Genomic DNA, 15,689 nt, shown 5'->3' with positions numbered 1-15,689 from the left:
CACGCACCAGGCCTACTGTGCGCCTCAGCAGGTCAGAGTCGGTCGTCTGCCCAACGCCGCCTGTACTGCTCGTCTGCCCAGCGCCGTCTGAGCTGCCTGTCTGCCCAGCGCCGTCTGAGCCATCCGTCTGCCCAGCGCCGTCTGAGTCATCCGTCTGCCCAGCGCCGTCTGAGTCATCCGTCTGCCCAGCGCCGTCTGAGCCATCCGTCTGCCCAGCGCCGTCTGAGCCATCCGTCTGCCCAGCGCCGTCTGAGCCATCCGTCTGCCCAGCGCCGTCTGAGCCATCTGCCTGCCCAGCGCCGTCTGAGCTGCCTGCCTGCCCAGCACCATCTGAGTCATCCGTCTGCCCAGCGCCGTCTGAGCCATCCGTCTGCCCAGCGCCGTCTGAGCCATCCGTCTGCCCAGCGCCGTCTGAGCCATCCGTCTGCCCAGCGCCGTCTGAGCCATCCGTCTGCCCAGCGCCGTCTGAGCCATCCGTCTGCCTAGCGCCATCTGAGCCATCTGTCTGCCCAGCGCCATCTGAGCCATCCGTCTGCCACGAGCCATTAGAGCCGCCCGTCTGTCCCGAGCCATTAGAGCCGTCCGTCAGTCAGGAGCCGCTAGAGCCGTCCGTCAGTCAGGAGCTGCCAGAGCCGCCAGCCAGTCAGGAGCTGCCAGAAACGCCAGCCAGTCAGGAGCTGCCAGAGCCGCCAGCCAGTCAGGAGCTGCCAGAGCCGCCAGCCAGTCAGGAGCTGCCAGAGCTGCCCTACAGTCATGAGCTGCCCTACAGTCATGAGCTGCCCTACAGTCATGAGCTGCCCTCCAGTCATGAGCTGCCCTCCAGTCATGAGCTGCCCTCCAGTCATGAGCTGCCCTACAGTCATGAGCTGCCACCCAGTCCGGAGCTGCCACCCAGTCCGGAGCTGCCACCCAGTCCGGAGCTGCCACTCAGTCCGGAGCTGCCACTCAGTCCGGAGCTGCCACTCAGTCCGGAGCTGCCATTCAGTCCGGAGCTGCCTCTCTGTCCTGAGCTGCCTCTCTGTCCGGAGTTGCCCCTCTGTCCTGAGCTACCTCTCTGTCCTGAGCTACCTCTCTGTCCTGAGCTACCTCTCTGTCCTGAGCTACCTCTCTGTCCTGAGCTACCTCCTAAATCATGTGGGGGCCTTGGGGAGGATTCTTAGGCCAAGGTCGTGGGCGAGGGTCGCCACTCAAAGGACGCTAAGGAGGGGGACAAAGACAGTGGTGGAGTGGTGTCCTCGTCCACCGCCGGAGCCGCCACCGCGGACAGATGCCCACCCAGACCCTCCCCTTGAGTTTTAGGGGTGCGTTCGGAGTCCGCACCTCGGGGGGGGGGGGGGGGGGGGGGGGTACTGTAACGTCCTGACCAGAGTTCTTATGTGTTTTGCTTGTTTAGTGTTGGTCAGGACGTGAGCTGGGTGGGAATTCTATGTTGTGTGTCTAGTTCGTCTGTTTCTATGTTCAGCCTGATATGGTTCTCAATCAGAGACAGCTGTCAATCGTTGTCCCTGATTGAGAATCATATATAGGTGGCTTGTTTTGTGTTGGGGATTGTGGGTGGTTATTTCCTGTCTCTGTGTTTGTGTTCTGCACCAGCTAGGACTGTGACGGTATGTTCTTTTGTTATTTTGTATAGTGTATTGTTTTGTGTTGATTAAATTCATTATGGAAAATTACCACACTGCGTATTGGTCCTCTGATCCTTCTCGCCTCTCCTCGTCTGAGGAGGAGGACGACTTAGACTGCCGTTACAGTACTTGCCTACGGTGCAGCAAGAGGAACTGCCCCTCCCTACCTTCAGGCCACGCTCAAACCCTACACCCCAAACCGAGTTGAGGTCTGAAAAAAACATCTCAAACCCTACCTCCTTAGAGTATCTCGAATCATCCCACCAATAATTGGGCATAAGATCCGCATTGGGCTGCCTGTGTAAACACATCCTAAGGATGTCATAAGTAAGTTTCCATTCTACTGTATGTCTGTACTGCAATGGATTTGCTGAAAGAGACGATAACAGAGAAGTACTAAAATAAGACGTCACTTTATTCCACACTTTCTGCTGTTGTTCACTTGGCATTTTGTGTGGATTTTGATCTTACCGCTGGACCCACAAAATACACCTCCAATAGGTCAGAATTCAACATCAAACGTCCTAGATATTGACAGAAGGCGTAGCTCAGTGTCATATGACCAGGGCTATGGCACAAAGGCAAATCATTTCATTAAATAAGAAATGTAACAACGACAATAACAGTCATACAGTATTAACAATTATAATACACCTTTCGAGGGGTTGGGTTAAATGCGGAAGACACATTTCAGCTGAAGGCAGTCAGTTGTACAACTGACTAGGTATCCCTCTTTCCCTTTCTTTTCCCTTTCCTTATGCCAAAACAGATGCACAATTTAGCTTTCAGTTCAGACATGGACAGCTCTGACCTTCAATAAGTCCTGTGTGGGTGTTTGTGTGATCTTGCAAATGGTGGAACTGTGTGCAACTGGCAATGTAAATTCTCCCTTTGGTGTTCCTTAAGCTGTGAAATGATGTGTGTGTGTGTGTATATATACCATGGAACAATTTAATGTGTGGGGTGTACTAAAAAAAGTTTCCAGGATCTGCAGGGCTGTCCATATTCTTTGAGAGGGGATTTGAGAAGTGTTCTGTTTGGGGGAGGGGTTGTGTTCATGGTGGAGTTGGTGTTTGGGGTCAGGCTGCAGGTTCCCCAGCGTCCCCCTTGGTTTTGGTTTCCTGCCACCAGTCTGCTACGAAGGACTCCTCGTAATCTCCTATCCCCTCAAACTCAGCGTCAGGGGGGGCCGGGGGAGCAGCCACCTCCTCTGGACTCACCACATCCTGCCAAGGAACACAACACTGAGTTACAGACACACAACAACACATCTACACTTTATTTAACCTTTATTTAACTAGGCAAGTCAGTTAAGAACAAATTCTTATTTTCAACGACGGCCTAGGAACAGTGGGTTAACTGCCTTGTTCAGGGGCAGAACGACAGATTTGTACCGTGTCAGCTCAGGGATTCGAACTTGCAACCTTTCGGTTACTAGTCCAATGCTCTAACCGCTAGGCTACCCTGCCGCCCCGATGAGACGAGGCTTGATTTCACTTGGCAGACATCTCAGGGATATAATTCTAACACATGCTGTCATCGTTCTCACACTTTCTTTGCCTTTCTCTTGGCTCTTATTTTCTTTCCCTATGAATCTCTCACTACTAGTGCATGCTGTAATTATCTCTCCCTCCCTTTCTCCTCTCGGTCCTCCTCGGTCCTCCTCTCCCCTCTCAGGTCTAAGCTGAGGCTGTGTGGTTAGCTGGTAGGGGCTGACCAGAGAAAAACACATGTGGCAGGGTCCGACACCTCCCAGCTACATACCACACTCCACTGTTGGAAAACACAACGCCCCTCCTTCTCCCTATCAATCTCAATCTCTCTCTCCATGTCTCTCTCTTCCAGCTACTGACCCTCTTTTAACCTCTATCCATCCCACTCTCTCTACAGTAGTCTCCCTCATAGATCCCCTGTAGTCAGAATCAAAGTAAACACTGTGATTGACTGGTCCCTTCCCCCGACTTCTTTCCATGAAGTTGATTCAAACACTTTGCCGGCCATTTTTCAGTCACCTCGCACAAAACAAAGTAGCATACTAGCTATTATACCCGAAAATTGTTCTGCACTTTGGAAATATTCTCGGCAACCCAAAAACAAAATCTCGCCAGATTTGAAGCAAACCAGCCAATTTATTACAGGTTATTACTTCTGAGTTTAGTGCTTCTGCCCAGAATTTGTTCTGCACATAAAAACTGGTTTCCTCTGTTACTTCCATCTCCACCCCTTTGCACGCAAGCCTTACCTCATCATCTGTCTGTAGGTAGTTCAGTGAAAACTCCAGCATTTCCCTCTGCTTGGTCGTTTGGTTAAAGTACCTCAGTGCCTCCTGCGAAACAAACGTGCCGCGTCAATATCATTGGTTGACACAAGAAGCAAGGAGAACACAAAGCTACTAGCTAGTTAGTTGTTTCCCTTTATTTTAATGTTCTTTTCCCCTCCAGTTAGCATATTATGAAGTATCTGCAGCACCACTAACTCCATTTGAAATGATCACAGTGTCAAAAAGGCCTATATGTTTCAGGGAGCTTTGTTGGTTTTATTTAATTGATGGCGTTGCAGCTGCTGTAAGCGCTGTACTGGTAGGGCATAACCAATAAATCATAGGACCTAATCCTTTTAAATTTGAACATAAAATATTTGAATTGCCACCTTTGTAGGGAGTTGGTGTTCACACCATAGCCATATGTTACAGCTTTCCTTTTCTTGGTTTTTGTGGAGCTGTGGTGCTCCATAGCATATTTTAGTAAGGAAACAACAGCTAGACCATACCCCAAATCTGAAACTATTACACATCTTGTTGGAATCAGGTTCAGGAATGAGGTTCATCTGGGTAAAGTTTATTACCATAATTCTAAATCAGTGGTATTCAAACTTTTTCAGCCAGAGCCCCATTTTTTCCCGCCAGAATTTATGGGGATCCCACCCCAAAATCTATCAATTTTGATTTTTACATGAACAAATAACCTTTAATTCATTGCATTTTCATCTCTTATCAAAATGAAAAGAAACCAATAAATACATTTACTCAATATTTTTTTTGTCCCTTCAGATTATCTTTCTCCAAAACGTTTGTGTATTGTCCCATACAACAACAACAAAAATTGGCCATCCCACTGCGGTTCCCAGGGTCGCGACCCTGACTTTGAATACCACTGTTCTAGATGATGTCTTGACAGGGCACATCGCGATGCTGAGTTAGGTGTGAAGGTTATACAAAGCAAACGGGTTACTCACCGGGCGAGGCAGGAAGTGCGTCTCCTCCAGGCCCCACTGTTCCCGGTAGAAGCGGTAGTACACCATGTTCTGCTGCATCACCTGGTCGTTAGCGTCAAACAGCATGTAGCTGGCCGCACACGGAGCCGCGTTACGCACATCGTTCACTGCACAGAGGGAGGCTGGGTCATCTGACAACTGCATAACAACCTTCTACTCAAGTAACGTAACTACACAGTGTTATTACATTGAATAGTTGCTGTACTATTTTGGCCATGAAATGCAAAGTGCAGAAGAGTTTGGAGCTCTATTGAGGTGTGACACTTTCATGTCCTTACGTTTATAGTAGGCAAACTGGAGGTAGTGGTACATGGTAGCCACAAACTTTTCCACAAAGAAACCACCGACGTTGGGCATCAGGTTCTCCTCACACTTCACTTTACACTTCAGAACTTCCGTGTAGAGATCTGAGAGAGAGAGAGAGAAAGAGAGAAAGAGAGAGAGAGAGAGAGAGAGAGAGAGAGAGAGAGAGAGAGAGAGAGAGAGAGAGATTATACTGCTATGACTAGAGTCTCTGCCCTCTCAATTGGGACCATGAGTAGATGGGGGTTTGTCAGACACTCACCTGCCAGTGTAGGGTAGAAGTCTTTGTACTCTGTGACCTCATATGACCCTTCGCAGCCTGCCAGGCAGAGGTCGTACATTTTGAAGTACTCCGTAGTGGCCTGCTCCATGTCCCGAGCACTGGCGCTGAAATCTCCAGAGTTATACAGTTTCACAGCCTTCAGGAACACAGGCTGGAGTACAGAAAGTACAAATCAAAGTGTTAGAGACACTAGACATGGGCTAGGACAAAGGACAACGGCCAGGGGTCAGAAAGGACAGCAGAGTTAGAGACAGTAGATATGTGCTGAAAGGACAGGACAGGAGGGATGCAAAGTAGGAGGACTGGGGGAAACATAGCACACACTTGCAGAACAACAACCAACATTTTAATAGAATTTTGGTTGACCTACATTCTATTCGGAGATTTTTTGATAACAGAGTTGTGAAAAAATACTACAGTATGTTTCTCAGCCGTTCATGTTTAGATTGAGAAAGCCATCGATAACACACTAACCAACACGTATTTTCAATGAATAGTTTGAGTTCTGTGTTCTGGGGGACCTTCTCGCTTCAGCAAAGAAAGGAAAGGAGGGGTGCTCAACAACAATGACAAAAATCATGAGAATGGCTTACCAAGAAAAACTTCCAAAAGGACTAATTCAAGGTAAAAAAGGAGTTGAAGATCTCGGACAAAAAGGCAGCGATTGATTTCTTTTTGCTCACTTTAATCCATTGTACAGCTTTTTTTGTAGAGCGCTCCCAACTCATTTTTATCTCGAATTAGTCCTTTTGGAAGTTTTTCTTGGACAGCCATTAGTTCTAGTACTGTGCCAGGTGATGGGTATCAGAGCTAGTTGTGATGTGTATGGGGGCTGGTTGTGAGCTGACCTCACACTGACCTCGTAGGGCCGCTCCTCGTGGTCGATGAGGTACTCGTCCAGCTCAAACAGGGTCTTGTAGTAGTTCATGTTCTTGGAGATAAAGGGGTCTTCTGGGTTCCTCTGGAGGAACGTGTGGGCCGCTGACACGGCCCTCTCTATGTTGTTTAGCTGTGGGAGAGAGGAGATACAGAATGTATCATCATTATTGTTATGGGTCATATAGGGTGCAGTAGTCTTGATTGGTCGGTCTTGGCTCTCTGGTAGTTAGTGTCATCGTTGTCTATAGACACTATCTCTCATTCTAACGAATGCCTAGCTGAAGCAAGGGGTCCTCTACGTGCGGCAGGTCTTGCGAACACTAGTTAGTCCTCAGAATAGCATGACTTCTAACCTCAAATCACCTCACCAACTGCTAAGAGGTGTGCTTCAGCCACTGACTCAATATGGCTTTAAGGCATGTGCTGAAATGATCAACTGTCAATCAACACTTTTGGCGGTAAGAAGAATACTGTATGCCTATATTCAAAGATTACTATGTGGTAGCTAAGCCTGGCAATTGGCAAGAACCCATGCTGTGTAGATTCAAACAGTGACCTTGGTCTGTCTTATGGACGAGGGTTTTTGGAATACTGCCATATATCTGAACAAGTGAAGAAATGGAGATCGCTCTTAACAGAGCCACGGGATCACGGGTTTGGCTGACACACGCACCCGGAACACCTATGAGACCGTCTGGATGTGAATAGAGGCAGATCTGAGAAGATGCTTTCCAATGGAGGAGTGGACTGGCCTGAGGAAACATTCCAATTATAACACTCACGTGTGCGCACAGGCCGTAGAAATGGTTGTACACGTATATTTTACGCACATTCCAATGGCACGCGTTCGGCTTACTTTCACTTTAAAAGTAAATCCTCTTTATTTTGCCAGGGGGGACGCTGTTGATTTGCCTGCTTGGTATTCTACCTCATGTGGTGTTTGCTTTGGTAGAAAATAATAAGGCGATTGTTCTTACTGGGGGACTGTTTAACGGGGCGCTGTTAGAGAGACGTGGCATGTGCGTTCAACTCCTGAGTTTTCAGCATTCTCAACAGGTGGGCTGAGGAAAGTCTAGGAAAAACTTTATTGTTTCACGCTTGTGTCACAGCCTTGCTCATGGAAAACAAGCTACTATATGATATTTCATTCGAAGTATCAGGCTATAACATTAGCCTATGTAAATATCGTCCTATTACGCATTCGTTTTACGCATAACGATGTAATAGGTGTGCCAGGACAGGTTGTTACAATTAGATGGTAATATTAGAATGAAGAATTTATCCCACATATCCTAATATTCTTACAATTAGGCCTATTATCTACTAAAGGGAAAACCCACGGTGACCATCAGTATTATAGACCTGTAGACATTTGTAAACCGTTATTTGGATATCTTACCCTAAATGTATTTAATACCCACCCATCCAGCAGAATAAGTATTTGATCTCACCTGGTAGTAAGAATATTGTATGTACCGGTAGGGTACCCTCTTCTCAAAGGCTTCCAGAACATCTCTCTTTGGGTAAGCTACTGTAAACACTGGAAATGTCGTTTTGCACTTTTTAAGGCAAGAAGCCCGGAGTAAGAAATGCCGCATGATGCGGAGACTGCTGTCCGCGAAGAGGGTATCATTGTCCCGACTGACAGTGCTACAGTTCTGGCTGCAAAATGCTTCGCTGTCTTTCAGGAGCCGGTGAAGACGCAAACTCAATTCCAGGTACTTGATGCTGTCCCTCCAGTTCTGCGCTGCATACTGGTCCAGAGCATGTCCATACGCAGATTCAAGTGGCATTAGGTCGTTCTGTGGGAAACTCTTAAAGCTATATTTCTCATACTGGGCTTCGACCAGAACCGGAGCGAACAAAACTACACAGAAACAAAATGAAAGCCAGGTTTCTTTAACGTTTGTAGGGGCCATTGTGCTTATTCTCTATCATGCCCTCCGTTTCTCCAACCAAACACGATTTCGGGATAATTTCTCCAGGGTTTTCTTCACCAGAGAATGGTCATGTCTGTTTGCACGTACAGAACCTTGGCCCGGCTTGGAGAGACGGAGAGGAGGGGACAGAAAAGTAAGGGTTCCCCTGCAGGAGTTTCACAGGGAGTCAGTCGGAGGCAGTGATTTCGGGGTTAGGTTAGTTCCTGGGTCATAATGCCCTCAATATTTTTGGAATTAACATTGACCAAGTTACAGTAGAATACAACAAAAAACGTTTATTGATTGGCCGATGGTAGGCCCTACATTATATATATATATATATGGAGCAAAAGAACACACTGGGAAAAAAGTGCATGAAATATGTAAATAAAGCCAATGTATGACTGTGTGGTGGTCTAATAAGGAATATGCTATTATTGCCATATTTAAACATCTAAAGCAAATACTTTTTCACAGATTCGACAACTCTTCAATGTTGTTTTTGCATGGGTAGGTTTGTTGGATCTACGAACATTCCAGCAAGCATGTTGGAACATGGAATGCCAGATGAGTTGGTCATGGAGAGGGGCGTGATTTTTTATTTTTAACAGTGAAAATATGAGCAAATTAACGTAGGCCTTTTTGTAAATGTTAGAGACATAACAGTTCATATTTAAATAGAGAAGCTGTCCAAAGGTTGGAATTTAGGACTTGCGAGAACGTCATTCTGGGTCTTTCCTTTTCCGACTCAGCCAGATGGGCGCCTCCCGGTTAAATGAGCTTCTCTATAGAAACGGGTGGGGTATTCCCACACAGTGCAAATAACTTTCACTCACTCGATAGGCATACAAATAATACGGCTTTGTAAACAGTATAGCACAAACGTTATTACATAGTAGGCCTACGCTAAATAACGCGTTATTATAGGCGTAGGCTATGCTTTAAATCATTTTCCTCCGACTTGCGCTCGAGTCATATACCTAGGCCTGTTATATATGGCGGAGGGCGACTTTACACGTTTACAGAATTCCTCTAAAAAGGAGGGGGTGAATTGGATTCACACCTCCCCCTTCTGAATGAGCTGAAGCTACGTCCACACTTCTCTCTCTCTCTCCATCCATAGACGGTAACCAACGGAGAAGTCATCTGTCCGTTTCTCATACTTTAACAAAACACCAAAGAACACATTTATAATGGAGTCAATATTTGCATTAATTTTTCTCTGTGTAACGGGAACCCATGTAAGCTGTAGCCCGGGCCCGTTAGAAGACGTGGTTATTGATCGGTATGACATTCCAAGAGTTTGTCCCAGAGAAGTGCAAACGGGAGATTTCGTCCGTTATCATTACAACGGTACCTTCACCGACGGCAAGAAGTTCGATTCAAGGTAAGCTACGACGCACGACTCGCTTGTATAGGTCTATTGACATAGTGCATCAAAGCTGAGATAGGCTATCTGATTCCTGTGCAAATAAATTCTGTGTCGGCTGGAGGACATTTTAGTTTTGTTCGTTTGACTATATGTCTCACACAGTTTGCCTGTTGCAGACGTGTCCGAGCTCGAAATTTGCAGCCCCTCTAAGCAACCATTTTGAAACTTTGTATCGAAGACCCTGCGATTCACAGATACATTGTAACTTTGCCCCCTGCGCTGTGCACTTCTGCACAGATACTTTGCAACTGCCGTGTGCGTTAATGCATCCCCGAACGAGGCCTATGTGGCGCTCTCCACAATATCGTTCAAGGTGTTTACTATTGCGACATGCCACGCACACTCAATGCAGACGAACAGCTGAATTCAGTTGGTTTGACAGGCTAGGCCTAGGCGACATCTTAAAATTCATTATTTAGCCCTATTTAGTTATTTTATGATGGCCTACTTTTGTATTTTGATCATTACTTATTTCATTCTTTGCACATAACCCATTCAGATATGTTTAGATACATGGTTTACAACCAGTTAACATTAATATAATAATAGGAATAGAATAACTTTACTAGACCCAGCCAACCATTGAAATAAGTATAATATGTGCACTCTTGAGGAATGTCACTTCTTTTCTCTCTCCCCCTCTCTTCTACCCATCCCCCCTCTTCAGTCATGAACGTGGTGGACCCTTCAGTGGCCAGGTGGGACTGGGGCGTCTCATCACTGGTCTGGACAGGGGAGTTCTGGGCATGTGTGTCAATGAGCGCAGAAAAGTTACCGTCCCCCCACACCTTGCCTATGGAAGCATAGGAGCAGGTAACAACTCATTTCAGTCACGTATATGACCTGTACAGTTTACATGGGGCCTGGCGCCAGGTAGTGTGCCCTGTACAAACTAAATTCCACAAATAGTTATCCTCTGATGTTGGCCCCAGTCGTATATTCCAGTGGCACACGATGATTTCCCAACCTGTCTCTCCTAGGTGATGTGATCCCTGCCGACACTGTGTTGGTGTTTGATGTGGTTCTGCTCGACATCTGGAACACGGAAGACAAGGTCCAGACACGCACCCTCAGCAAACCTGAGAGCTGCAAGCGCCTCGTGGAGGCTACTGACTTCATCCGTTATCACTATAACGGCACACTGCTGAACGGCGTGCCCTTCGACTCCAGGTGAGGTCCATATCTACTCTGGAAAACCTGTCATGCTGTATGTGTGTGTGTGTGTTAACCGTTCTGTCCATGTCTCTTTCAGCCACTCTAGGAATGGCACCTATGACACGTACGTGGGCATGGGCTACCTCATTAAGGGCATGGACGAGGGTCTGATCGGCATGTGCGTGGGAGAGACACGCACCATCATCATCCCACCCTTCCTGGCCTATGAGGAGAAGGGATATGGTAACTACTAGTAACCACTGTTTATAACCCCTAGCCTATAAGCTATGTTGAAGATTACAAGGTTAAGACAACAGGGTTCTAATTTCCCATAACTCTTTGCAATTAATGGGACCAGCATTTGCTAGTTAGCAACGGCTCAAGTAGTTATCAATTGCTGGTCCCATGAATTAGTTTCTTTTCGAAAGCTTCCGCATGGATTTATTACATTGTCTTTTTTAACCTATGATGAGAAGGGATATGGTAACTACTAGTAACCACTGTTTATAATCCCTAGCCTATGATGAGAAGGGATGTGGAAACTACTAGTAACCACTGTTTATAATCCCTAGCCTATGAGAAGAAGGGATTTGGTAAACACTATTTATAACCCCTAGTCTGGGCCCTTAACAGCTGATAAACACAGGAAGTGTATAGTAGGCTACATAGAGTTTAGAGTCTAGAAATGTTTATTCAAGTGTCACTCCACAACAACAGTTGACAAGACATATTACAGATGAAAAACTACGTTGTGGACCTCCCCCTCTGAGGAAGTAAGATTTGCATTGGGCTGTGTACAGACAATATAATTGACTCTAAACACCCATTCTCCTCTTCCAGGCACCGTGATTCCATCCCAGGCCACCCTGGTGTTTGAGGTCTTCATGATTGACCTGTTCAACCCTAAGGATGACATCGCTGTGGTGGTCAAGGAGGTGCCTAAGACCTGCACCCGTAAAACCGTGGTGGGAGACTACATCCGTTACCACTACAACGGCACCTTCCAGGACGGCTCTGGCTTTGACACCAGGTGGGAACGTGTTTAATACATCTGTCAAACCAAGACTTGTGTGAGTCAATAGTGAGTGTAAAGACTGACTCTAATTTGCATCTGCTATGTTTCCTCTTCCTGCAGCTACCAGCGCAACAGCACATACAACACCTACATTGGCATGGGCTATGTGATCCAGGGCATGGACAAGGCCCTCCAGGGGTTGTGTATTGGAGAGAAGAGGCGTGTCATCCTTCCTCCTCACATGGCCTATGGGGAGAAGGGAACTGGTGAGTATGTGGCTCTGTGACATTGGCCAAAGGTTTTGGGGTGGGAGGAGTCAAGAGTTGCATTTACACATTACTGTCCAGTGCCCACGATGAGTCATGTCCCTACTCCTATTCAAATTCCTTTTTTTTTTTCCTCTCTCCCCCCCCCACCCCCACTCTAGGAGACATCATCCCTGGCTCGGCCGTGCTGGTCTTCGACATCCACGTTATCGACTTCCACAACCCTAAGGACCTCATTGAGATCAAGGTGACCAGCAAGCCCAAGACGTGCAACCTGACCAGTGAGGTGGACGACCTGATCCAGTACCGTTACAACTGCTCCCTGATGGACGGCACCCTGCTCTACTCCTCGTGAGTAGGAGCGCCTCCTGTCCATCGCACCGCCATACTGCAACGCCACACTGCAACGCCTGATCCAGTCATGTAATCTAATCACCCCTGGCTACTTGTCTGACTGATATCACTAGGCCTCCACGCCAACAGACAGGAAGACTTATCAGCTACTTATGTTGTGTAGAAATGAAAATATATGATACAAAATATAACCAAGATATAGAAACCAGCCATATCTATAACTATATACTGTATCTTACATATTATATACATCTTAATGTAGAAAGTATAGGGCTACATACTTAATTCCTACTGACTGATAGCACGTTGGAGCATCGACGGGGCCTTGATCAATATCTCCCTCTTCCAGGGACCACTATGAGAATGCCCCCATCACCACCCTGGGAGCCAGCAAAGTGATTGAGGGTCTGGACGAGGGCCTGAGGGGCATGTGTGTGGGAGAGAAGAGAGTGGTGATCGTCCCACCCCATCTGGGACATGGAGAAAATGGAGGTGAGTGAACGAACTAGTCGTGATCACTTTCATCTTGAAACCCAGAACCAAGTCCTGCGTGGAGAGATCTTGCATCTGGACGTGACATTATTCTGACACTGTCTCAATGTCTCTCATCATGCTCTGCCCTCCATGTCCCTGCAGCCAAGGGCGTTCCCAGCAGTGCCGTGCTGCACTTTGAGCTGGAGCTGTTGGACCTGCAGAAGGGAGTGCCTGACGGCTACATGTTTGTGTGGCTGGGAGACAGCCCAGATCCCCTGTTCCCTGCCATGGACCTCAACAAAGATCTGTCTGTCCCTCTGGAGGAGGTAAGATAACACACGCCAGACATTTAGCATGATTCATCAATCAAAGTCAGGATTCACCCAATACATTCTGCCCTTTGCTTGGTAAGGCGCTGGTGCTGGTAGCATCCTTGTGTAGGTCAGGACAACAAGTCAGGTGATCATCTAAACCTGCAATTATTCTTCAAGTGATGTAGCTCTTGAAAGGACAACTCTCATATTTCTCTCTGCTCTCCCTAGTTCACAGCCTTCATAAACATCCAGGTGGCGGAGGGCACAGGTCGCCTGAGGCCAGGGATGGATGCTGACGGCATCATCAAGGACATGTTCAACAACCAGGACCGCAACAGGGATGGCAAGATAGTGGCTGAGGAGCTCAAACTGAAGGTGGAGGAGGATTCTGACAAGGCCAGACATGAGGAGTTGTGAGGGGGTACAGTCGAGCCGGGCGGAAGGGTGCGGGGACGGAGAGAGACACAACAGACTGACAGACAGAATCTATGCAATTAGGGGGTTACTAACTAGCGAAGCTCTTAAATACATTTTATTATGTAGAAAACACAGGAGGTTGGTGGCATCTTACTTGAGGAGGACAGGCTCGTGGTTGTGGCTGGAACGGACTAAGTTCAATGGTATCAAACACGTGGTTTGATGCCATTCCATTTGCTCCGTTCCAGCCGGTATTATGAGCCGTTCTCCCCTCAGCAGCCTCCACTGGTTGAATATAACCCAAAATGTTCCATACTTATTTAAACGAAGGACTGCTTCCATGTGTTGTAAATTGCCTTATGAAAATGTGGTTCATCTGTACTTTTTTATAAATAACTTATTCAGCAGGCTCATTATGTTTAAAAAAATGTTTGACTCTGAGACACATTTTGCTAAAAGCACTTTCATTGAACTACCTTGTCAGCCATTTGGGATGGTCCTTCTTCCCAGGATGCAATGCAGTTGGCTTCAAAATGGCTGACAGGAATTAATAGCTGTCTCCCACTCCTCCCCTTCTTCCTAGATATGAAAATGATTTTAAGACTGTAGGTTGTATATTTTAAGAGTGGATATTTTGTGCAATACAAGATTTTGTAAGTGCCTTGCATTGTAGAACATACATCACAAAAAACATCTGTTTTTCTAATAAAAAAACGATAAAAAATGCATTGCTTCTTGTGTTTGGGATCCATGTTCGTCATCTATGGATTGTGTAGGCTGGGAATAACATTAGTATAGAGTTCCCTGGGAATGGCATCACTGGTGATTACAAAATTGGATTTGGGCATGTTTTACAAAAAGGAAATAGACCTAGATGAAATGAAACAAGGTTTCAGTGGCCACATTTTATTTACAGATGTGGAAAGGTTATCCTGTTATGCCTACATATCTCATACAGGTGAAAAATACAATCTAGTGACACTCAGTAGAGGATGTAGCGAACACACTGTCCCCTCAGTAACACACATCACAAGACAAATGTATGACCTGATTCTTGCGTACTGTACCAGTGACATCGCCATTTAATATGAATGGATTTCCACTTCAAATCTTTAAACATGTAACTGGGTGAAAATGTTAAACTATAATTTGGCAAAACATACTAATAATAGCAATAGAATCAGATGCCATGGCTATACCAAGAACTAAAAACCTCTGTTATGTGGCAATGAAATGTTTTGCCATCATACAAAAAATGAAAAGTATTAAATATTCAGATGTTCTTCACCATAGACCGAATAGGTCAACCATTACTTTCACAGGACTCGAAAAAGGCAACTATTGGCCTCTAAAAGATAATCAAAACCACGCTGTTTTACATAAAGTGATGGCATTTCAGAGAAAATACAAACACGCCAAATATTCAAGTGCTCATGTACTTTCAATGTATTAAGGCTGAAGGTGGATGGATTCTTTGAGACCAGCATGGAGTGATACTGTAAATGTCAATATACAGTGGGGAGAACAAGTATTTGATACACTGCCGATTTTGCAGGTTTTCCTACTTACAAAGCATGTAGAAGTCTGTAATTTTTATCATAGGTACACTTCAACTGTGAGAGACGGAATCTAAAACAAAAATCCAGAAAATCACATTGTATGATTTTTAGTAATTAATTTGCATTTTATTGCATGACATAAGTATTTGATCACCTACCAACCAGTAAGAATTCCGGCTCTCACAGACCTGTTAGTTTTTCTTTAAGAAGCCCTCCTGTTCTCCACTCATTACCTGTATTAACTGCACCTGTTTGAACTCATTACCTGTATAAAAGACACCTGTCCACACACAATCAAACAGACTCCAACCTCTCCACAATGACCAAGACCAGAGAGCTGTGTAAGGACATCAGGGATAAAATTGTAGACCTGCACAAGGCTTGGATGGGCTACAGGACAATAGGCAAGCAGCTTGGTGAG

The 15,689-nt window shown here is 46.1% G+C and overlaps 2 protein-coding genes across 2 annotated transcripts; one reads left to right on the top strand and one right to left on the bottom strand.

Moving 5' to 3' along the window:
* Positions 1-2,019: 2,019 nt before the first annotated feature.
* Positions 2,020-8,469, bottom strand: LOC120034086 (endoplasmic reticulum protein SC65-like). Its single transcript, XM_038980518.1, has 7 exons — positions 7,815-8,469; positions 6,344-6,493; positions 5,464-5,635; positions 5,177-5,305; positions 4,860-5,005; positions 3,868-3,951; positions 2,020-2,851 (listed from the first exon to the last, which is right to left on the bottom strand). The coding sequence occupies exons 1-7, from the start codon at positions 8,280-8,282 to the stop codon at positions 2,705-2,707; spliced, it is 1,296 nt and encodes a 431-aa protein (XP_038836446.1). The 5' UTR covers positions 8,283-8,469; the 3' UTR covers positions 2,020-2,704.
* A 584-nt stretch (positions 8,470-9,053) lies between these two features.
* LOC120034064 (peptidyl-prolyl cis-trans isomerase FKBP10-like) lies at positions 9,054-14,437 on the top strand. Its single transcript, XM_038980486.1, has 10 exons — positions 9,054-9,669; positions 10,382-10,527; positions 10,695-10,884; positions 10,967-11,112; positions 11,710-11,899; positions 12,005-12,150; positions 12,312-12,501; positions 12,854-12,996; positions 13,141-13,304; positions 13,521-14,437. Exons 1-10 carry the CDS (start codon positions 9,476-9,478, stop codon positions 13,707-13,709), a joined length of 1,698 nt encoding a protein of 565 aa, XP_038836414.1. The 5' UTR covers positions 9,054-9,475; the 3' UTR covers positions 13,710-14,437.
* Positions 14,438-15,689: the final 1,252 nt, after the last annotated feature.

This window comes from Salvelinus namaycush, chromosome 3, assembly GCF_016432855.1.
Source record: "Salvelinus namaycush isolate Seneca chromosome 3, SaNama_1.0, whole genome shotgun sequence".
Taxonomy (NCBI): domain Eukaryota; kingdom Metazoa; phylum Chordata; class Actinopteri; order Salmoniformes; family Salmonidae; genus Salvelinus; species Salvelinus namaycush.
This window is presented reverse-complemented; position numbering and strand designations above follow the sequence as displayed.

Excerpts from the sequence above, each read along its gene's own strand:
- LOC120034086 (XM_038980518.1), bottom strand. The coding sequence starts at position 8,282 with ATGGCCCCTACAAACGTTAAAGAAACCTGGCTTTCATTTTGTTTCTGT. Across the intron at positions 5,636-6,343 it reads ACGAGGAGCGGCCCTACGAG|CCTGTGTTCCTGAAGGCTGT; the intron begins GTCAGTGTGAGG and ends TCTGTACTCCAG. Across the intron at positions 5,006-5,176 it reads CCAGTTTGCCTACTATAAAC|TGAACGATGTGCGTAACGCG; the intron begins GTAAGGACATGA and ends CCCTCTGTGCAG.
- LOC120034064 (XM_038980486.1), top strand. The coding sequence starts at position 9,476 with ATGGAGTCAATATTTGCATTAATTTTTCTCTGTGTAACGGGAACCCAT. Across the intron at positions 10,885-10,966 it reads GGCGTGCCCTTCGACTCCAG|CCACTCTAGGAATGGCACCT; the intron begins GTGAGGTCCATA and ends TGTCTCTTTCAG. Across the intron at positions 12,502-12,853 it reads GGCACCCTGCTCTACTCCTC|GGACCACTATGAGAATGCCC; the intron begins GTGAGTAGGAGC and ends TCCCTCTTCCAG.